This window comes from Cyprinus carpio, chromosome A3, assembly GCF_018340385.1.
Source record: "Cyprinus carpio isolate SPL01 chromosome A3, ASM1834038v1, whole genome shotgun sequence".
In the NCBI taxonomy this organism is placed as follows: domain Eukaryota; kingdom Metazoa; phylum Chordata; class Actinopteri; order Cypriniformes; family Cyprinidae; genus Cyprinus; species Cyprinus carpio.
The window spans coordinates 20,230,977-20,250,012 of NC_056574.1; the positions used below are offsets into that span (position 1 = coordinate 20,230,977).

Sequence of the window (19,036 nt, forward strand, 5' to 3'; positions counted from 1 at the left end):
TTGGAAGACCAAACAAAGTATTTTCGCTTTCACAATGAAACAGCATCTCCAGCGGCGGCAACAGCAAGAATCAATGTTATGCCTTCTTTCTTTACGTGAACATTTGGGTGGTCTTATGCAGAATTTCCCACTTCTGACTTAGACATGTGGGGGCGTGTTTAAAAAAGGCATTTTAGGAGGGCATGGACAAGTCTTAACTTTTATAAAGAATATCTCTTTGGGTTTGTTACTTTAGTCTTTGCAACTTTACAGATCTTCTTTATGCACCAAGAGCTTGTAACACTCCAAAGAGAAAGAAAACCTTGAAATCGCATCATATGACCCCTTTAAAGGCACCTTTTCATAGTGGTGACTCTGTGCAGTGGCGTACGGGACACCCCCGCAGTGTGTGGGGGCCCCAGCCTTTTTGGGGCCCCGTTGCAGGACATTCTATAAGGCAGTGCTTCGAGCCACTGCAAAAGATGGGCCACGTGAGCGCAAAGGTAGTGCAGTGCTGCAGGCTTAATGTTCTAAAACAACAACCGGGGAAAATCATTTTTTTCTCACATTTCACTTGTCATAAACTTCTAAAACAACCGCACCTTAATCAAAGTGGATATTTTTACGCTTAAAGTGGCTTAATTAAGGTTTTTTTTTTATTTTTACTGTTCATATACTGAAAGACATGAATTTTGCTTGTATAGTTTTTTTTAAACAGTTAGTGAGTCTTATGTAGGACAGTGTTTGAACTGAAACTGTTGGCCATTAGCCTACATTAAATGCATCAGTGCAATGATAATTCACCACATTCATGACTGATAAATCAGTTATGTAAATGGGAGAGACGGACTCAGTAGTATACTTGCAACAGGTGCACAATAACTTTTCGTCCATGACATCACTGCTGGTGGGAGGGGCCCCATCTCGTTCTTTGCGGGGGGCCTTCAAGATGTGCGGTACGCGACTGACTCTGTGTTTGTAATTCCTCCTTCAGACGTGTGTTTCTTCCTTAATTTTTGATAGAATATTTAGCATTTGTCCATAAATATATATTTTTTTAAATGGATAGTTTCAGTCATTGATGCTAATTGGTCAGTAGTTATGATAAAACATGGTTATGACTGCTTCACCGAGCAGATCTGTGTGTCACTGTGCTGAATAGAGTGATTGATTGCTCATTGCTAGGAGAAGCATGGATCATTTCAAAATGCATTTAAACTCAAAAATGCAAATCTTATTGAATCTCATTAGTACATTTAATATGCTTTTACAAGAATTAGCATTGTTTATGCAAGGGCAGAGAATAATACATGAAATCTCCTGTGGAAATGACCTCAGAAGTGGAACAAAGCACTGTGGGATCGACAAAGTTGTTTTGACTGGATAATGCCCAAAGCTCAACATGTTCTTTTGACTTTCAAAACAAATAATGATCAGTGTAGCACAGCTGCCTCTTCACAGTACTGCAGTGCTCATGTTCACTTGAAAAAAATAAAAAATAAAAGGTTATCTAAAGTTATCTTGTTCACATTCTATCACCAGGGGAATTATCTAGTCTTAATTATCTCATATTTGTACAGCCATACATCCTATATTATTTTTTATATTTTTCTATAAGGTTTTTTTTTATTTTTTTTGATATTGTAAAATAGAGGATTCTACATACATGGCTACATCACACTGCATAGACCTCATGTGTATGGTATGAAGGATCTTAGGCTCTCTCTGTGTTACTGGGCCTGCCTGACCATGTAAAAAATGGACAATGAAGAAAAAGAAAAGTTAAAATCAGCTATTAGATTATCTAATCTGACCTATGGCAGAAATTAATAACCTTTATCACAGAAATGTTCATGGTGTTTTCAGTCTAAAGTCATGAATAGCATGTATATTGAATTATAATATAAGATATGATTATAAAAACGTTATGTTGTTTTGGTTTTGATTGAAAGTTCTAATGTGATGAAGAAAAGACCACAGGAGAAGGAGGTGTTTTGCATAATTTAATTCCTAATAGATTTCCTATATATTCATTTTTTTTATTTTTTTATCTTTTGGTCTTGAGCAATCCAGCAAAATACTTTGCACTCTTACAAGTAATATCATAGGCACATACATACAAAACATCCCGTTGTATTAGTTTTCAGGATGGTAACATGTAAACATATTAAGTATCAATACAGCAAACACATATATAAAAAAGTAATTCCTCTTCTCTTATGATTCAATATGATGGTGTTATAAATTAAAAGAATAAAATGCTACAGTATTACGACTTACTTAATACAATGCGTTACGTAACTAGAACAATACGTGGTTATATTTCAGTCATGCACCTTATTTATAACACACCCTTCAGGGGTCTGAGTGACAACGACCCAAATCCCTGATCAACTCAATTTAAGATATTAGCATTTCAACCTTTCAGTTAATAATTTAGCACCCTTTTTTTGTTTGTTTTTGTCATCTGTTTGTCCTTGCTCATGCACTGAGGATCCTCCTGTGACAGTTGCAGCCTCCACCTGTTCTCTACCCTCTCACGGTCGTCTCCCCTTGCCTCGCCCAGATCCGTCACGGCACCAATTTATCTACCGGAAACCAGAACAGAGCTTTATTGTTCCCTCAGCCATGGGTGTGTTATAGACAGATACAGCTCTCAACAGGAGCTAGCTGAGAACATGTCCGAGCCATATCAGTTAGCCACAATGACATTTTAATACACCACAATGACACTCAGAAGGTATATAAAAGCAATAGCAATGGCATCTGAGTATGTTAGTCCAAACTGACATCCTATAAATGATAAAATCCTGAGCTCCTCCATTTAAAGGAATAGTTCAACCGAAAAAGAGAAATTGCTGAGAATTTACTCATCCTCAGGCCATCCAAGATGTAGAGTTTGTTTCTTCATCAGAACAGATTTGGAGAAATTTAGCATTACATAATTTACTCAACAATGGATCCACTGCAGTGAATGGGTGCCATCAGAATGAGAGTCCAAACAGCTGATGAAATCGTCACCATAATCCACAAATATTCTACACGACTCCAGTCCATCAGTTATTGTCTTGTGAAGTGAAAAGCTGTGTTTTTTTTTTAACTTTAAAATGTTGCTTCCATCTAAAATCTAAAATAGTCCTCTGTTTGTATTATTGTGAATATTATTGTGCAATGTTGTGTAATATTCTCCAAAGAAAAAGTAACTGTCCAAAACAGTTTTAAACAAATATTTCAGTGGATTTTGATGTGAGAGGACAACAGGGTATGAAGTTTTTCACTGGACAAACAGATATTATGGAAAATAGAGTGGTTATTTTTGCCAGAAGCAACAGTTTAAAGTTAAAACCTTAATAATGGATTTGTTTCTTACAAACACACAGTCTTTTGCTTCACAAGATGTTAACCGATTACCTGGAGTCGTGTGGATTACTTGTAGATTATTGTGATGATTTTATCAGCTGTTTGGACTCTCATTCTGATGGCACCCATTCACTGCTGAGGATCCATTGGTAAGCAAATGATGGAATTATACATTTCTCCAAATCGGTTCCAATGAAGAAACAAACTCTTCTGTATCTCACAGGGTTGCCAGAGGGTGCGTACATTTTTAGCAAATTCTAATTATGGGGTAAACTACCTCTTGAAGCAACAGTTAGACTATAATTTCAGCTCTGTCAAAATAAGTTAGGAAGTGTTAGTGGTAACAAGGCCTGTTGGACCACCATAAGTGCTCCACCATGTGGAGTTCAGTGAGCACTGCATCAATATAAAGCATTATTTCTAGTTTCTCTTCTCTTCTTGATCTTGAGATCGTTTGCACTGTATAATGTTTCTTTCATTGTTAAAATGTAATTAATCCATTGAGTATAAAATGTAGCATGTTTAAACTGAAATACTTCTGTATGTTGTGTGTGTGTGCATAGACAAAAATATGTTTGACATCTTGCCATTTAGACTAAAACAGAAAAGAGCAAATCTTATGTTTCAATGGCGATGAATGAACCCAGCATCATCATTTTACTGCATCAAAACAGACAGAATGTAAAAGACAAATAACTTGGGTGGATTTAATACATTCTTATCCTTGTCCTGTCTGTGCACAAACAAACAAATTAGTCATCTAACTTCTGCTTATGTCCATGTATATAAGATCAGAAACATCATTAGACTACAACAGCAACAGCAGGTTTAGTGTCAGAAAATGTATTTCAACATCTAAGATGAACACAGATAATGTGGAAACACTTTTTAATGATTTGTCATTGCTGTTATTTTTAAAATATCAGCCTATTGGTTACATATACATATTTTTAATGCTTTTGAAAGAAGTCTTTTATTCTCACCAAGGCTGCATTTTTTAATTAATTTAAACACACAGTAAAATTTTTATATTGTGAAATATTATTACAATTTTAAATAACTTTAAAAAAATGTAATTTATTCCTGTGTTATCAAAGCTGAATTTTCAGCAGTTATTACTCCAGTCTTCGGTGTCACATGATCCTCCAGAAATCATTCTGAAATTATGATTTGCTGCTCAATAAACATTTCTTATTATTAATGCTGAAAATAGTTGTGCTGCTTCTTATTTTTGTAAAAAAAAAAAAATAAATCAGGATTCTTTGATGAATAGAAAATTCAAAATAACAGCATTTATTTGAAATAAAAATATTTTGTTACTGCCACTTAATGCATCCTTGCTGAATAAAAATATTAATATCTATAAAAAAAAAAAAAACTACATACTAGTTATATGGACTGATTTTTAATAATAATGATTAAGCTTTAAGTGTCCTACTTTGTCTGTATTCATCCAGAACGTACATGAATGTAGCATTATTTCAGTCTAAACACATGCCAATAACAACACTGAAATATATACTTCATTATTTTATGTATTAAAGGAGTAATGCTGGGAGTGATATTTGTCATTTATGTTGTGTAATAGACAACTTATTCATCTTCTGATGTGATTAAACTGCAACATTTAGTCCTGGTGAAATGCATTATTATGAACTGCTTTCTTTCATCAGAACTGAACAGGCTGGTGTTGGTTTGTTTGGTTAAATATAACAAATCACACTTAGTTTGAATGCTTGTGGACAGAGGGACAAGACAACCCCATACACTGGAATGCACCACCGCCGCTTAGACGTGGGGAGGTTAGCGAATGCTCACGGGAGGAAATTCAGTTTCGTCATCCAAGCACACGGGCCCTGCTGCAAACTCGTGTTCGGGAATCACCTCACCCTTCTTAGCTCCCCCATCCTCTGAGTAGCCTGAGATGGACACAGTTGGGTGATCATGAAAAAGAGTTCAAATGTAAAACTGTGTGTGTGTGTGTGTGTGTGTGTGTGTGTGTGTGTGTGTTGTGGCACCTGTGAGAGTGGCTGTAACGGGTCCAGAGGTGGGGATGGCCACAGTGGCAGCATAGGACTGGCATGCTTGCGGTGGCTCCATAAGTTTGGATTTCTCAGTCTCCTCCCACTCCTTATCTGATCCAAACAACCTGGGGGTTAAAGGCAACATCAGTATGTTTTAGTAAAATGTGCCTATACTACTGAAATAGACTTTCATGTTGTGCTCTACAACATAAATTACACACAGTCATAAGCCAAATTGAATTCTTAAATTATTGTGCTACGTAATTTAAGTTATAGCTAGATCTATCTAAATTAAATTATAGATTGCTTCTATTTTTTATATTTTCAGTTTTTGTAGTTCTATTTAGCTTTATTTTTATTTCAGATTTAGTTTTAATACTTCAACTTAATGTACAAATTTAATTGCAAAGGCAACATTTCTAAGTTTCATTAGAGCTTTTTTTAAGTTTAAGTAATTTCTTTTGTTCATATGTTCTTTTGACATTTTTATTAGCTAGTTTTTAGATTTCTGTTTAGCTTTAATTTATTGTAATATAGATTTAGTTTGATTAAGCTTAATACTTTAACTTAATTTTCAAGTTTTCAAGGCAACATTTCTAAGTTTTGTTTTAATTTTTTTAAGCGTATGTGTTTCATCTAATATTTATACTTTAAGCTTTATTTCAATTGACAAAAAATATTTGTAAGAACTTTGGTTGTTTGTGGTGGAAACACTTTATAAACAGAAGTATCTGGAGTATCTTTATGCATACAGATTTAATAAGACTTGCTTTGGTTGTACTTTTCAATGTATTACCTGAGAGTCTCCATGACTCACTCTTAACACACAAGAAGACAGACACTAGTCGCCACTCACTGGCTTAAGGATGTAAAATGCAGAAAAAGCCATTGAACGAATTAGTGATCCATTCTAAACACTTTTTTGAACAACTTAAAAAAAAAAACAAAGATTCAATCTTTTTGAACTTGTCCAGTTTTACTTTGAAATGACACTCAGTTATAAAAAGAGTGATGCCCCACCTGTGCTTCTGCACCAGAGTGCATTCACCCCCATCTTGAGGATCAATGTTATAGATGAATAGCTGCCCATCAGAGGAGGCCACAAGCAAACGTGGAAGCTTCTGGATTCTGATTGGTCAGGTGAAACTCTTGAATTAGTTTTTTTTTCTCAGTAAATATCTTTGTAGACTGCTGTGTAATGAGTGCAGGACTCACGTTGCCAGGGCACAGACATTCTTCTGACCTGCCATCTGGAGCCGGACGGTGGCAAAGGCTCGGTCTTGACTCATCATGCCTGACACCTGTGCTGGGAGGTAGCTACTGGCTGCTGTGAACATCTTACCTACATATGTTGACCAAGAGGGAGCTTGCTCCTCCCCACTGCAAGAGAGACACAAAAACACAGATGAACACAAACACTGACGAAGTTTCAATTTGTCAGTAAAAGCAGAAATTCTGACTCAATCGTTCAGTTGTTTATTAAATGAAGTGAATTGTGCTGTTAGCAAAGAGCATTTTCAGTACCTTGGGCTGTGCTGTTCAAGCTTGAAAATGTGCACCGTCTCTGTATTGCTCGAGGCACAGAGGAACTGAGCATCCGGGCTGAAGGAAAGGGAGCTGATGTTGACATACCTTTGGGGACACAGACACACAAGGGTCAAAAACGTACACAAAAACAGACTCACAAATACATACACAGTTTACACAAATGGCTCCAACTCTCATTTTCTCCTTCTGTATGATCAAAGAGTTCACGGTTCACTGCTCTGAATCATCATCCCTGTACCTCTTCATCCCCCGCCGGAACTCAAACAAGCGCAGTCCCTCTGGGATGGAGAAGACTCGAATCACTGTGCCCTAAAAAGCAGAAAAAAATGTGGACAGATCAAAAACACATCTGTGTTGCATTTCGCCCAAAAATCTAAAAAATACTGAGGCCTAATTTAGGAACATTAAAAATGCTATTTCATGCATTCTGACTTTGTTCAACGTGACATGTTCTTGACCAGTTTGGTGAGGTTCACTTGGCCGTGTTCCTATATAAACAGTGGCTCTTTACCCTTTCAGAAGCACTGGCCAGTTTGGTGCCAGAAGCACTGAAGGTGATGGCGGCCAGTGGACTGTCATGAGCTGGAATCATGGTCATAGTGCTCTGAAGAGATGAAGAGACACAAACATACAACAAAGAAAAAGATTTATATGGTGCATTTGTCTCATGTATAGCAACCAAAAGGAACTGCCAAAATGAGCAGCAAAACTGGTTCTTGGCCAGTATTTTTACCAGATTGTTGGCATCATAGACAATAATTTCTCCAATGGTGTCACTTCCTGGATATGCCAAGAAAGAGTTGGAATGGCTGATGGAGAGAGCACAGAGACCTACAGAAACACATGGGCGGCCACACATCAACACAGTGTACAGATTCATATTTAAACAGATTTGTAAAATATAAATGATAATTCTAGATTTTTCAGTTCATATACCTGATGGGTTTGATGGTGTGTTGAGAAGGGTCTTCAGGAGTTTCATGTCTTTTATATTGTGGATATAGATGGATTCCTCCAGACAGACAACTAGACTCTGCCGCGGAAAAAAACACACAAAAACAAATGACACATGCACTAACAAACCAAACATGCTCATTTCCACATTTTCAAGCTAAACTATTAAGGAGCAGAGACATACATTCAACTCATCCAGGAGCTTTAGAATTGATTATTGGCAGGTGTTTGCTGCAGCACAGCTGTATTGTGTTTACCTGTCTGTTTAGACGCACTGCAAGAATGTTGTTCGAGTAGCTGTAGTTGCAGATCTCTGTGCCCTTTTTGAAGTGGTAGACGTTCATGCGACGTGGCATGGACTGGCTCACCACCACAACCAGGCTGCTGGAGAAAAGCCTTTCCACGATATACACATCTGGAGTTTCTACTGAAGGGGAGCAGAGAAAAGGACACATTAAAGTAAACAAGCCACATATAAACACCTGTAGTTCATGTACAAGCACTTTGTGGTCATTTTAAAAGTAAAGTCAAGTCACCTCTATTTATATAGTGCTTAACACAATAGAGATTGTTTCAAAACAGCTTCACGTAACAGGAAGAGGAAAATAATGCAAACAATATTAAATGAAGCAAACATCTTTAAATATGAGACAAGTTCTGCTGTAAGGCAGTTCTAACAAGACGATTGTCATTATTCAGCTTGAATCAGTTCAGTATAGTAAATTTGTAAAGTTCATCAATTATAAAACATTTAATTTGACTATATGCAACTCTGTAGAAGTCACTAGTGTCAATCTTCAGCTCAAGGTAGCAGTACCGAGGATGCAGTGGCGGCCTTAGTGCACATTATTACTAAAAAGCTAGACAAAGGCAACTCTTATGTTAGAGCATTATTTCTTGACTTTTCATCTGCATTTGATACTATTCAAGTTAATACTCTGGTGTCTAAACTAATACAGTTAGACGTGAACCCATACTTAATTAAATGGTACCTCTCTTTTCTCACCAATAGAACCCAAAGGGTTAAAGTGAACAATGTCCTCTCAACAGAAGTAAAAACAAATGTTGGTGTACCTCAGGGTTGTGTAAGCTCTGCTGTTATTTACTCTGTATACAGATGACTGTCGATTAAACAGGAATGATCAGTATATTTTAAAGTACTCCAATGATACTGTGTTAATATTATTATTGAATAACCAAGAGTGCTTAGAACAGCATCAACAAGGGGTAAACAAACTGGTCGAATGGTGTGACTATAATGCCCTCGGTAAAAAACTGTGGAGATTAGGAGTATTAGGGCCTGTTGCTGACATTCATACAACACCTGTTGTTCTACATGAAGAGAACATCCAACAAGTAGAAGCATAAGGGTACTTAGGAGCATGGATAGACAAAACATTATCATGGAGAGATCATATAGATGTTATCTCAATGCAAATAATCTACTTTCTCCATAGATTGAGGTCATTTGGAGCAAGAAAGCAGATTCTTTTATTGTTTTTTATGTCTGTAATCATGAGTGTCTTGCAGTACTGTAATTCAGTTTGGTATATGAGTTTATCTGTTACTCTAAAAACAAAGCTAATGAACTTACTAAAAATGTGCTCTAAAATAGTGGGTCAGCCACTTCAAAAAGCAGATGAACTATCTTACCATAATAATCTTGTAATACTAGCTAATAACAGTTTCTGAACCTAATCATGTGTTGTATAATGAATTTGTACTGTTGCCATCTAATCAACGATATTAGGTCCCAAGATACAGTCGAATTAAGTTAGAATTAATTTGTACATCAAGCTGTATTAGCGTTGAATAACTCATTTAAAAAGTAAAGGTCCTTTTTTTTGTTTTGTTTTTTTGTGGGTGTGTGTGAGAAAGCTCTGTAGTCTGTGTTGTTTATGTGATAAAGTATTGTAATTCTGAGTGAACCTGCTGTAACACAAAACAAGTTTCAGACTCAGTCTGACAATAAAGTGTATCGTATTGTATCAAGTCAGATTAATTTGAATTCAGTTCAGTTTAATAACAGTGTCAATGTTGCAAAATCCATCCATTATGGAACAAATCTGATTCAGCTGTGAAGCAGCTCTATAAAGACAACCGTGTCATTTTCCAGCTCAATTCAGTTCAAGTTTTGTTTTCATCTGATAGTGTCAGTGAAGTCAAATCCATAATTTTCTTGAAGTGTTTTTAAACCCCAACTAAGCAAGCCAAAAGTAACAGTGGAAAGGAACCCAAACTCCATCAGGTGACAGAAACAGAGAAAAAAAGCTTTATTCTTTTTTAGGATAAGCAACATTTAAAGGGGTAGTAACATCCATGAAAATTCTGTCATTATCTGTCAAATAAAGCATTACGAGTGTAAATGTCATGGAAATTTTGTTCCATAGAAGAAATAAAAACATACAGGTTGTCACTGATATGAGGCTGAGGAAATTATTTTCATTATTTGATTCCAAAATGCTTTTTTTTCTTCTTCTTTTTTTAGTCTCTTTATTTACCATTACCATATTTTAACCCTATAACTTTTCCAAGCATACCTTTTATTTTGCATACCTTAGCAAAACAGGCTGTTTCTCTGTCTTTAGCTTTTTAGCAGCCAGAAATATTTGAATGACTTTGTTGTGGACTGCAGATACGATCTCAAACACATAAGGGTGTTGCACCATGTAAGGTAAATCCCCCCATCAAAACAGGACAACTTTATGACCTCTAGGGCAAGTTCATCACAACACAGTTACTGACAGCACCACCACAGATCACATACTTGTTTTTGGGAGACAACCCTTCATTTAAAAAATTATTCTAAAGTTGACTTTCTTCTTATTTCTTTCTTAAAATACCAAGGAAATGAGATGGCATTTTCAATTTATTTGGTAAGTGACTTGTTAGAAAGTGGCTACACCCTATGATGATGACTACATGGCACATGTTGGTTCCTCCTATTGCATGGTAGTTTGGCAGACAACCTTACTTGCCTGTTACATCGCATTTAAACTTAAAATAAGAAAGGGAGAATGTCTCACTGCTCTCATGAATGCAGTCCAGTTTGTCCACCGAGGTCACAGAGAATAGCCTGTATCCAGTTTTGGTGCCCACAGCCAAAGACCTGGAGAAACAATAAGATCTGATGTTGTATCAACTTTGTTAAATGAGTGCATGCACTTTACAGTTCTGTATCTAATTCACTTGTGCATATGCAGCTTATAATATATAAAAAGCATGATATGAAGTAATATAATATAATTAGAATTAAAATATATGTATTTATTTTCTGTGTGAGTCACTAGGCTGATGCAACACATAATGAAGGAACACACAGATGTAATGGCTATCACAAATCCTAAAATCCTAATACAACACAGGTCCTGACACAAGTTAGAAACATTTTGTTTTACTCTCAACAAAGGTTAATAGTAATTATTTGGATTTCATACAAACAGAATAGTTTAGGTCTGTTGCATGGATTAGTTAAGGAAAGAAGTTTCCCACATCTGTTTCATTCCTCTAAACAAAGCTGTTGATGTCAGATTCTGTGCTTTGCATGTCCTTTCCTACTTTTATTGGAGAACATAAGTATGTCTCCACCATCACTAACCACACCGCTGAAACCCAAAACAAAACCTTGTGTTTAGAGCAGGACTTCAATCATGACTGACTGTGTTGGTAATTACCATTGTGACTAACACCCTCTATACAAAATAACACAATTCAGATTTTTCCAATACAAATATGTTTTGCCCCAAGAGGCACATCTGACGTCAATCTCAAATGAGCAATACATCAGATCACCTGACTCTCAGTATCATGTTTTGTGTTGGATTTACTGTGCTTGACTTTTTTAAGACAAGAAACCAGTGTGATCAACGGCTAGAAAAGAGGACACAAGTGGGTCACCTTGTCAGGAGACTATGTACTGATCAATAAGATCACACTCTCATGCAAATTCAGCTCTACGTGTGAGGAAAATGAAAAAAAAAGGCATCTCAAACATTTAGTTTCTGCTGAAGAATAAATGTGTTTTTACACAGCTAAGCTCTCTGTGACTGCTCAAAATACAGTGTAAAGACACAACGGCACATAAATTATGCCTGTTTAGACCCACCTCAGCCCCAATATCAAAATATACAGTTGTAATTTCTGTGTAACTGCATTGACGCCAGCTCTGAGCAGCATTCAACAGTCTGTAAAGACAACTAAATGCCACTTCAGAAGCGCTTCTGTGCCACCTTTGCAGTGTAAATTTGGAATAAGATTCATATCCAGTTTTTAAATAATATGAATGGATTTTGTTGTGTTTTGTGTCACAGTTTAATCCTATTTAAAGCTCTTCGGCCTAAAAAAACTATGTACAGTACAACCACTGAAAAAACAACACAAAGCTCGTCTAGCCTATCATGCAAAACGCCGCTATAACATGATTGGCCTTTTATGGATGTAATCAAAACAGACAATAAACTGCAATCAATCCTTTAAGCAGAGGTGGCATTCCCTCTAGTAAGGTTTATCGTATAATAGCATCTTAGAAATATGCGCCTCGCAGATGATGCAAGACTGATCTGCAGATGTGCAGCGCTTACGTGGAGTCCTGGTTGAAGGAGGCGCAGCACAGCCCCGGCCCAACATCTCCGGTCTCCATCCCGATTCCCAGCGACCTCCTTCCCTCCCTCCGCCCTGGATCGGAGGCCTGGGATCGGCTGGACCTCTCGGAAAGATAGTGGCAAAGCGGAGACCTACTGAGGAAAAACTGGATATAGTGGAAGACAAATATACTTTAACGCTTCGACTATTCTTCTGCCTCACATTAATGAATTAAAACGCAAGTTTTTGGTACATTTACGACTTCGAGCGGAGCACAGAGAATGAAGCAAAACAAAACAGCTGATAGTTGTTGCGTCACATCAACATCACACGCTAGTGGTGGAAGAAAATGCGCCGTGTTGTCGTCCGGCTGAGCACTGATTGGGCGAGGGAACTAAGGTAGACGCTGATTGGCTATAAGTGCGGAATTCAGCCAAAAGGGGGCGTGGTTTGGGTGTGCAACATTACATTATTCAGAATACACATATGACAGAGTCATTAACAGTCGTTTCTTCCGGTCCGCAATGTTTATTAGTTTTAGGAAGTCAGACTCTTGTCCGCGAATAATTTCTTTCGAAAAGTTCACGGACTGGTTTTGAACCGATTCGGTTATTTTTATTCTGGCCTGACATGATATAATACACTTCAAAACATTGCAAAAATCCATTTCAGTGTTGCTGTTTGTGAAGTTTTTTGATTAAGCTTCATTAAAAATTGTGTTTATTTAGCAATTATTTAGCTAAAGAATTTACATTTAGTCATTTGGCAGACGCTTTTATCCAAAGCGACTTACAAATGAGGAATACATAAAAACACATAAAATATGTCATAAACATCACACAAGGTTGATAAAAATAAATAAATGTATTTATATCGCTCGGTTTACATTATTTTTTCGGTTTGCATAATTTAAATGCTATTTATAAAAATAAATAAATAAATAAAAGTCGCCTAAATGCAATAAGAGTCAAGTAATTTCTTAACGTTTTATTCATATTTCCGCTGCTAAACTTACTCACCACACCGGTTCAATTGCTCTTACTGGCTCACTCATCAGTTTATCTGTCATTTGCATAATAGTCATTTGCATCTAACAATCTTCTGCAGTACTGCAGCAAGAGAGGGAAAAAAGACGAAATCACGAAAGTAGTATTAAATATGATTTGTTCATTTATTTGTTGCTTAACACGCACAACGCATAACAATGCACAGATTCTTATTACATTAGCAGCACATTTGGAATAGAAATTTAGCATTTATGATAGTCATTGTATACAAGTCTCTTTTTGGTGCTAAACAATCATTTGCTTTTGTCTAAATAAACTACTTTGAAATATACTCTATTAAGATTAATTAATACTGCATGACAAAAACTATTGCATACCACACATTTGGGATCGGCCACACCACCACAGTACATCATAATAAAATCAACAGGGTTTAATTACTTTAAAGTGTAACTTTTGTACTGAAGGGTGAAAAAGTGTCTGAGAAAACAAACAAATTTAAAAAGATGGTCCCTGGTTATTACTGTCTTCTGCTCTTCTCAGATCCCATGGAGTTTCAGTGCTAAAGATAAAATTCAGAAAACATTTCACATACTTTTATAAGTCATTCAGTGACTGCTTAGACAATCTAGAGATAAACAGTAATATCAAAATATTGACAATGAAACACCTTGAAATCCCAGACCACCATGGCACCATCTAAGCCCACACTGCTGAATTTCTCCACCTTGGCTTTTGGCCCTTCCAGAACACATAGCTCACTATAGCAGAAACAAAGTCTTATCAAACTACAATCTAATTTTTCTTAAGTGTGAGCAAAATGCAAAAAGGTGCTAAAATAGACTGTGCTTGCAGACGTCAAGCCTTATATTTATATTACGTGATGCTGTTCTGGTGCAGACAGCCCAACCCGGTTTCTTCCTCCTCAGTGATCGCTTTTTTGTCCAGATTACGGAAATGCTGCATGGCAGACATGTTGCCCTTGGAGCTCTGCTTGGGAATGTCCACTTTCTTCACAAACTCCAAGCATCCAGGACCCTTGTATGAGAACTGATAAGGGCAACAGTCGTGGCCCTAAAATCCCCACCACAGACATATGCATAAAAAGGTATTATTAATATTAAAAAGAGGTAGGAATGCACTATGGCACGCCTGAATCCAATGATCATGTCACATCCTGTCTAATTAAGACACCTTCATGTATTAAGGCTTGCAAAGGAGCAGGAAAATTCCGGTGAAACTTTCAAAAGTTCCCAAAAATTCACAAAGGTTTTCCAAAAAAATCCCAGAAAATTTCCAAAAATTCTGAAAGGTTTGCAAAGTTTTCACCTTTTTGCAACCCTGCATGTATTATGTGTGTTTGATTCCATGACAGTTGTATAAAAAAGAAATATGCCATCTGAAAGTTGTGGTCTGTGGTCAATTTTTGTGTAAATGTATGTTTTTGACCATTCTTTGGTAGATCATTAAACTGTTATGCTGCTGATAGGGCAGCAAGGCAACAAGTGTCTATATTTTGCATTTGTTAATAATAATATAAAGTTTGAACTCATTGAAAACATTTGAAAGCGTATCTCACAGCAATGCTTCTTCTTACCCCCTTGAAGGTTTATTTGCATGTATAAATAGGCTGATAAACCATGAAGACACAGAATTCTATATATCAGTATGGAGCTATAGAAGATGGAAAATTCCTTACAGCAGCTACAATCTCAGTCTCACTGACATACAGCACGCTCAGCAATGGAAGATGTCCTGTTGTCAGCTGAGTAACCCTGCAAGGCACAGAATTCCATAATGTCTAAAAGTGACTGGTAAAGGTCATGCTGTGCATATTATTAATTTCAGGCAGCAAACTCCAGTGGTTTTTATTGATGCATGGAAATCAAGGATATTTAGTATCAAATTATTTGCCAATAATTTTCTTTTACTTTCTGTGTTATATAAAGAAATGGAGATCTAAAAAGCTAATTGTAATTTGTAAATGTTGGTATTACTCTTTTGCCTGTGTGGCATTTGCTACACTGATGGCGCTGTTGTGGCTAACCCAGGCCAGAGCATCACCAGACGGAGAGAAACAGACACTGTGCACCCAGCCACCGCACTCTTTATACTCCAGAAGCACCTCTCCAAAGGGCATTTTGGATCCCCAGGGTGTTGGCCCAGGCTTGTCCTCAATGTCCTTGATATATGCAGAAAAAATTCTATGCCAGTAAAAAAGACCCATGTTACCAACAATATGGTTTGAAAAGCAACATGGCGCAGCAATAGTCTGATTATTCAAACCTGCAGTGGAGGTCAGCAGAGCCGGCTGCCAGCAGTATATTGTTGGGATGCCAGTCTAGACTCAGAACGGTGGAGTTAATGGGTTTCTTGATATGCTTACTCAGCCACCTATAGAGTCAATCATTAAGAGAGATTGCACAAGAGATGTAGCTATGTAAGAGATAATACATACGATTAGTAATGTAAAGTGTCCCTCAGTCAGTAGAGAAATCAAAAATTCAGGTTAAAAGGTCAGATAAAAGCAAGTCTCACCAGTCATTTTCTTTTTCAAAGTAGCACACTGAAATAAGTTTGGCCCCACTTCCAAGAGCAAACTTGTTCTCAAGAGGTGACCATTTGACACATGTGGCAGCTCGATTAATGCGAACCAGCACCAACGTCGGCTTCCAAACCCCATCCTTGAGCGTCCATACATAGGCATTCCTATCTGAGGCACATGTCACTATACGGTTGGACTCTGGGGCCCAATCGATCCCTAAAAATGAAATCAATTGTTAGAGATGTTCATTTATTATCGGAAACTATATGTATTTTAAATATTTTAATCCAGTGCTACAGAATGAGGTACATGTCGAACGTCACACGACCAAACCAGAAAACAGGTCTCAGTACGTCCGTTCATCTGAGAAAGTGTAAACAGCAGTAAGAACTGATACCAATATCTATGGACTCCTTGGGTAATCACCTAACCTAGCTAGTTGTTTTTGTTGTTGGCGTTTTATTCAATTTTGATATCTGAATGTTATTGAGAAGAAGTAAAAGAAAAAGAAAAAAGCTTGCAAGCTTGCATTCAGATCTAACTTCATCCAATCAATGATGGTGGATTGAACCTGTTTCGTTTTGGATGTATGTCACAATACAGAAGAAAATGTCTGTCACTGCTTCTTTCATTGTGAATAAATTCCAGTTTGTATATGTCAAATGCAGACTTGCACTGTTTACAGTGTTTAGTTAATGACTATCATTGGTGCACTGAGATAATATTGGTTTTATGGGTCAGTCTCACAGTATCAGTGGGTTACTGACTAATGTGGCAGCTATTCTCTTATGTCTTACCTGTGATTCGCCCACTGTGTTCTGTCAGTTCGTGAATCTTAGTCCATTCCTCTCCTTGCTTTTGGTAAATGTGCACAACATTGCTGTTGGGGCTTATTGCGATTTCTAATAACAATAAAATATATAAAATTCAATAATATTATTATTTTAATGTTTTTATGCACATAAAATAAACCTGAAAAACTGTTCTATTGGAACTTCTGGCAAACAAAAAGCCATGTATAAAGCAGCAATATTACAACTAGTTCATAGCAAACTGATGATTCATTTGAAGAAGTGCAGCTTTTCTCTCAAAGTCTGATATTCCTCTGAGTAGATTATAATGGATGAAAATGGAACTGAAGGCAGCAACATTAGGAGCCTGAAGGGATGTAATTTATATTGAAATGTAGCTCAATTAGTTTGCTCTTACGTGTCCGGTCTTTGTTCCATGCATGACAGGACAGAGGCTCCAATCCAAAGCTATAGAGAGACATGTTTCAGCAGGGAGACCCTGGAATGCACTGCAGATGTTAGGAAGTGTATGCAATCATGAAAATGAATGTGAGTACAAAAGGAAGAGTCCTCCACCCAAATCTTCTTGATTGTAAATTTTCTAAATGTTATAATTTCCCCTTGGTGAGCCTAGTTATTTTCAACATTTTCATTCACATGATACATTATTACTACAGTCACATTTTCCAAGATATAGAATCACTACAAAAACACAACATCTCCAGGATGACAAGTGAATTAAATAAATTATACAAACATGTTTAAAGTGTTCAGTACTACAAAAGAGCCATTCTTCACTTTCCAGTTCTTACTAGTTAAGCTGTAACTAATTTAATTACTAGTTTACTAATGTAACTAATTACATTGGAATGACTGAGCAGTGATTGAAAATTTGTACAGTAAACAACAACCCTACTTGACTCTGAAAATTAACTATGCCCTCACCTTTATCTCTTCCTCTCTTTTGCTAGATTGTAATTTATCCCATATCCTTGTGCTGGAGAGCTTTTGGAAGGCTGTGTTCGTGGACTCTGGGTGGTCGACACGAATGAGGTTGAGCAGTTAGTAGTGGTTGTAGGAAAGGCTGCAGAGGCAGCAGGGAGGAAAGAAGAGAGGGTGTGTCTTTATATTCTGATATAGGCACCTGGCCTGTACTGCCTTATGATAATGGGTTATATTTTAAAAAATATATAAATAATTTAATATAGAAATTAAATATAGAAATTACACTTAATAAATCACAATTCTGTCATCATTCATTCACCTTAATGTTGTTCCAAAGTTGTATTATCTTATTTCTTCCGTGGAACATACAAGAAGTTATCTTGTGATTTTTTTTGTTTGTTTGTTTTTGTATCCCAAACAATAGAAGTGAATTGTCCCCAACACTGTTTGGTTCCCAATATTCTTCAGTGTTCTTTTGTGTTTCACAGAAGAAATAAAGTCATGCAGGTTTGGAATGACATTAGGGAAAGTAAATGATGACAGTATTTTAAATTTTGAGTGAACTATCCATTTAAATTACACTTCACTTCTTCTATTGTGTTTTATTTTGAATTTTTTTTTCTGCTTGTCATATTCTCCTTTGTAAGTCTATAAGGATACAAGTATCTGGTAAATAAATAAATGTATATATTTTGTTTAACTGTTGCATTTCATAATGGATTCCATTATCAGAGATATGCTGGTGTACTGGTGAAGTATTAGTTTTGTTGAAGTAAAGAATGCAATTTCAGTGGTGGTTATGACCCTGACTGAATAAGGACAACACTAGACTCGGGTTTAACCTTATCCTTAACCTTTAACCTTTTCAGCTGTCATTACATCCAAATTAAACAATACTCTTATTTTGTATTTCAGTGTCATGGCAGGAGGACTGTAAAATATGATTAAAATACAGGGCTGGGACAATAAAGCGATGCATGGCGATTCGTAGATCGATTTTGAGATTTTCCGAATGCATCACAAATCGATTCTGAGCTTAGCTTTTAACAGCAGATGGCGCTCTGGGCTAGTTTTTAACCGCATACTTAAAGGGTCACGAAGAAGAGCGCTCCTCAGAATGCTTTTATGATACAAGATTAATGTAAACAGCCCACTGCAAACACCCTCGTAATACGCTTCAACCTTTCTGACCTCTACGAATCATGATTTTATAGAAGGTTCAAGTTGTGTGTGTATAGAATTGGAAGCAAGCAGAGTAACGTACAGCTGTTTGTAAAGCACGCAGTGTTAAAAACTAAGCTC

At 36.7% G+C, this 19,036-nt stretch overlaps 2 protein-coding genes across 4 annotated transcripts; both read right to left on the bottom strand.

Annotated features, from left to right (window-relative positions):
* Nucleotides 1-2,444: 2,444 nt before the first annotated feature.
* On the bottom strand, nt 2,445-12,788 carry LOC109049833 (WD repeat domain phosphoinositide-interacting protein 1-like). 2 transcript variants are annotated; one of them, XM_019067498.2, is made up of 13 exons: nt 12,446-12,788; nt 10,892-10,974; nt 8,123-8,289; nt 7,848-7,944; nt 7,645-7,742; nt 7,423-7,515; nt 7,150-7,220; nt 6,888-6,995; nt 6,579-6,743; nt 6,384-6,491; nt 5,358-5,488; nt 5,158-5,258; nt 2,445-2,567 (listed from the first exon to the last, which is right to left on the bottom strand). In XM_019067498.2, the coding sequence occupies exons 1-13, from the start codon at nt 12,502-12,504 to the stop codon at nt 2,517-2,519; spliced, it is 1,332 nt and encodes a 443-aa protein (XP_018923043.1). In that variant the 5' UTR covers nt 12,505-12,788; the 3' UTR covers nt 2,445-2,516. The 2 variants fall into 2 exon arrangements, with proteins under 2 accessions (XP_018923043.1, XP_042578456.1); XM_042722522.1 differs by having other exon boundaries at nt 8,123-8,292; nt 12,446-12,787.
* An 805-nt stretch (nt 12,789-13,593) lies between these two features.
* On the bottom strand, nt 13,594-17,877 carry LOC109049877 (actin-related protein 2/3 complex subunit 1A-like). 2 transcript variants are annotated; one of them, XM_042722533.1, is made up of 10 exons: nt 17,735-17,877; nt 17,208-17,288; nt 16,796-16,900; nt 15,992-16,214; nt 15,740-15,847; nt 15,451-15,657; nt 15,153-15,228; nt 14,334-14,527; nt 14,124-14,214; nt 13,594-14,015 (listed from the first exon to the last, which is right to left on the bottom strand). In XM_042722533.1, the coding sequence occupies exons 2-10, from the start codon at nt 17,269-17,271 to the stop codon at nt 14,010-14,012; spliced, it is 1,074 nt and encodes a 357-aa protein (XP_042578467.1). In that variant the 5' UTR covers nt 17,272-17,288; nt 17,735-17,877; the 3' UTR covers nt 13,594-14,009. The 2 variants fall into 2 exon arrangements, with proteins under 2 accessions (XP_042578467.1, XP_042578473.1); XM_042722539.1 differs by having other exon boundaries at nt 17,208-17,298.
* Nucleotides 17,878-19,036: the final 1,159 nt, after the last annotated feature.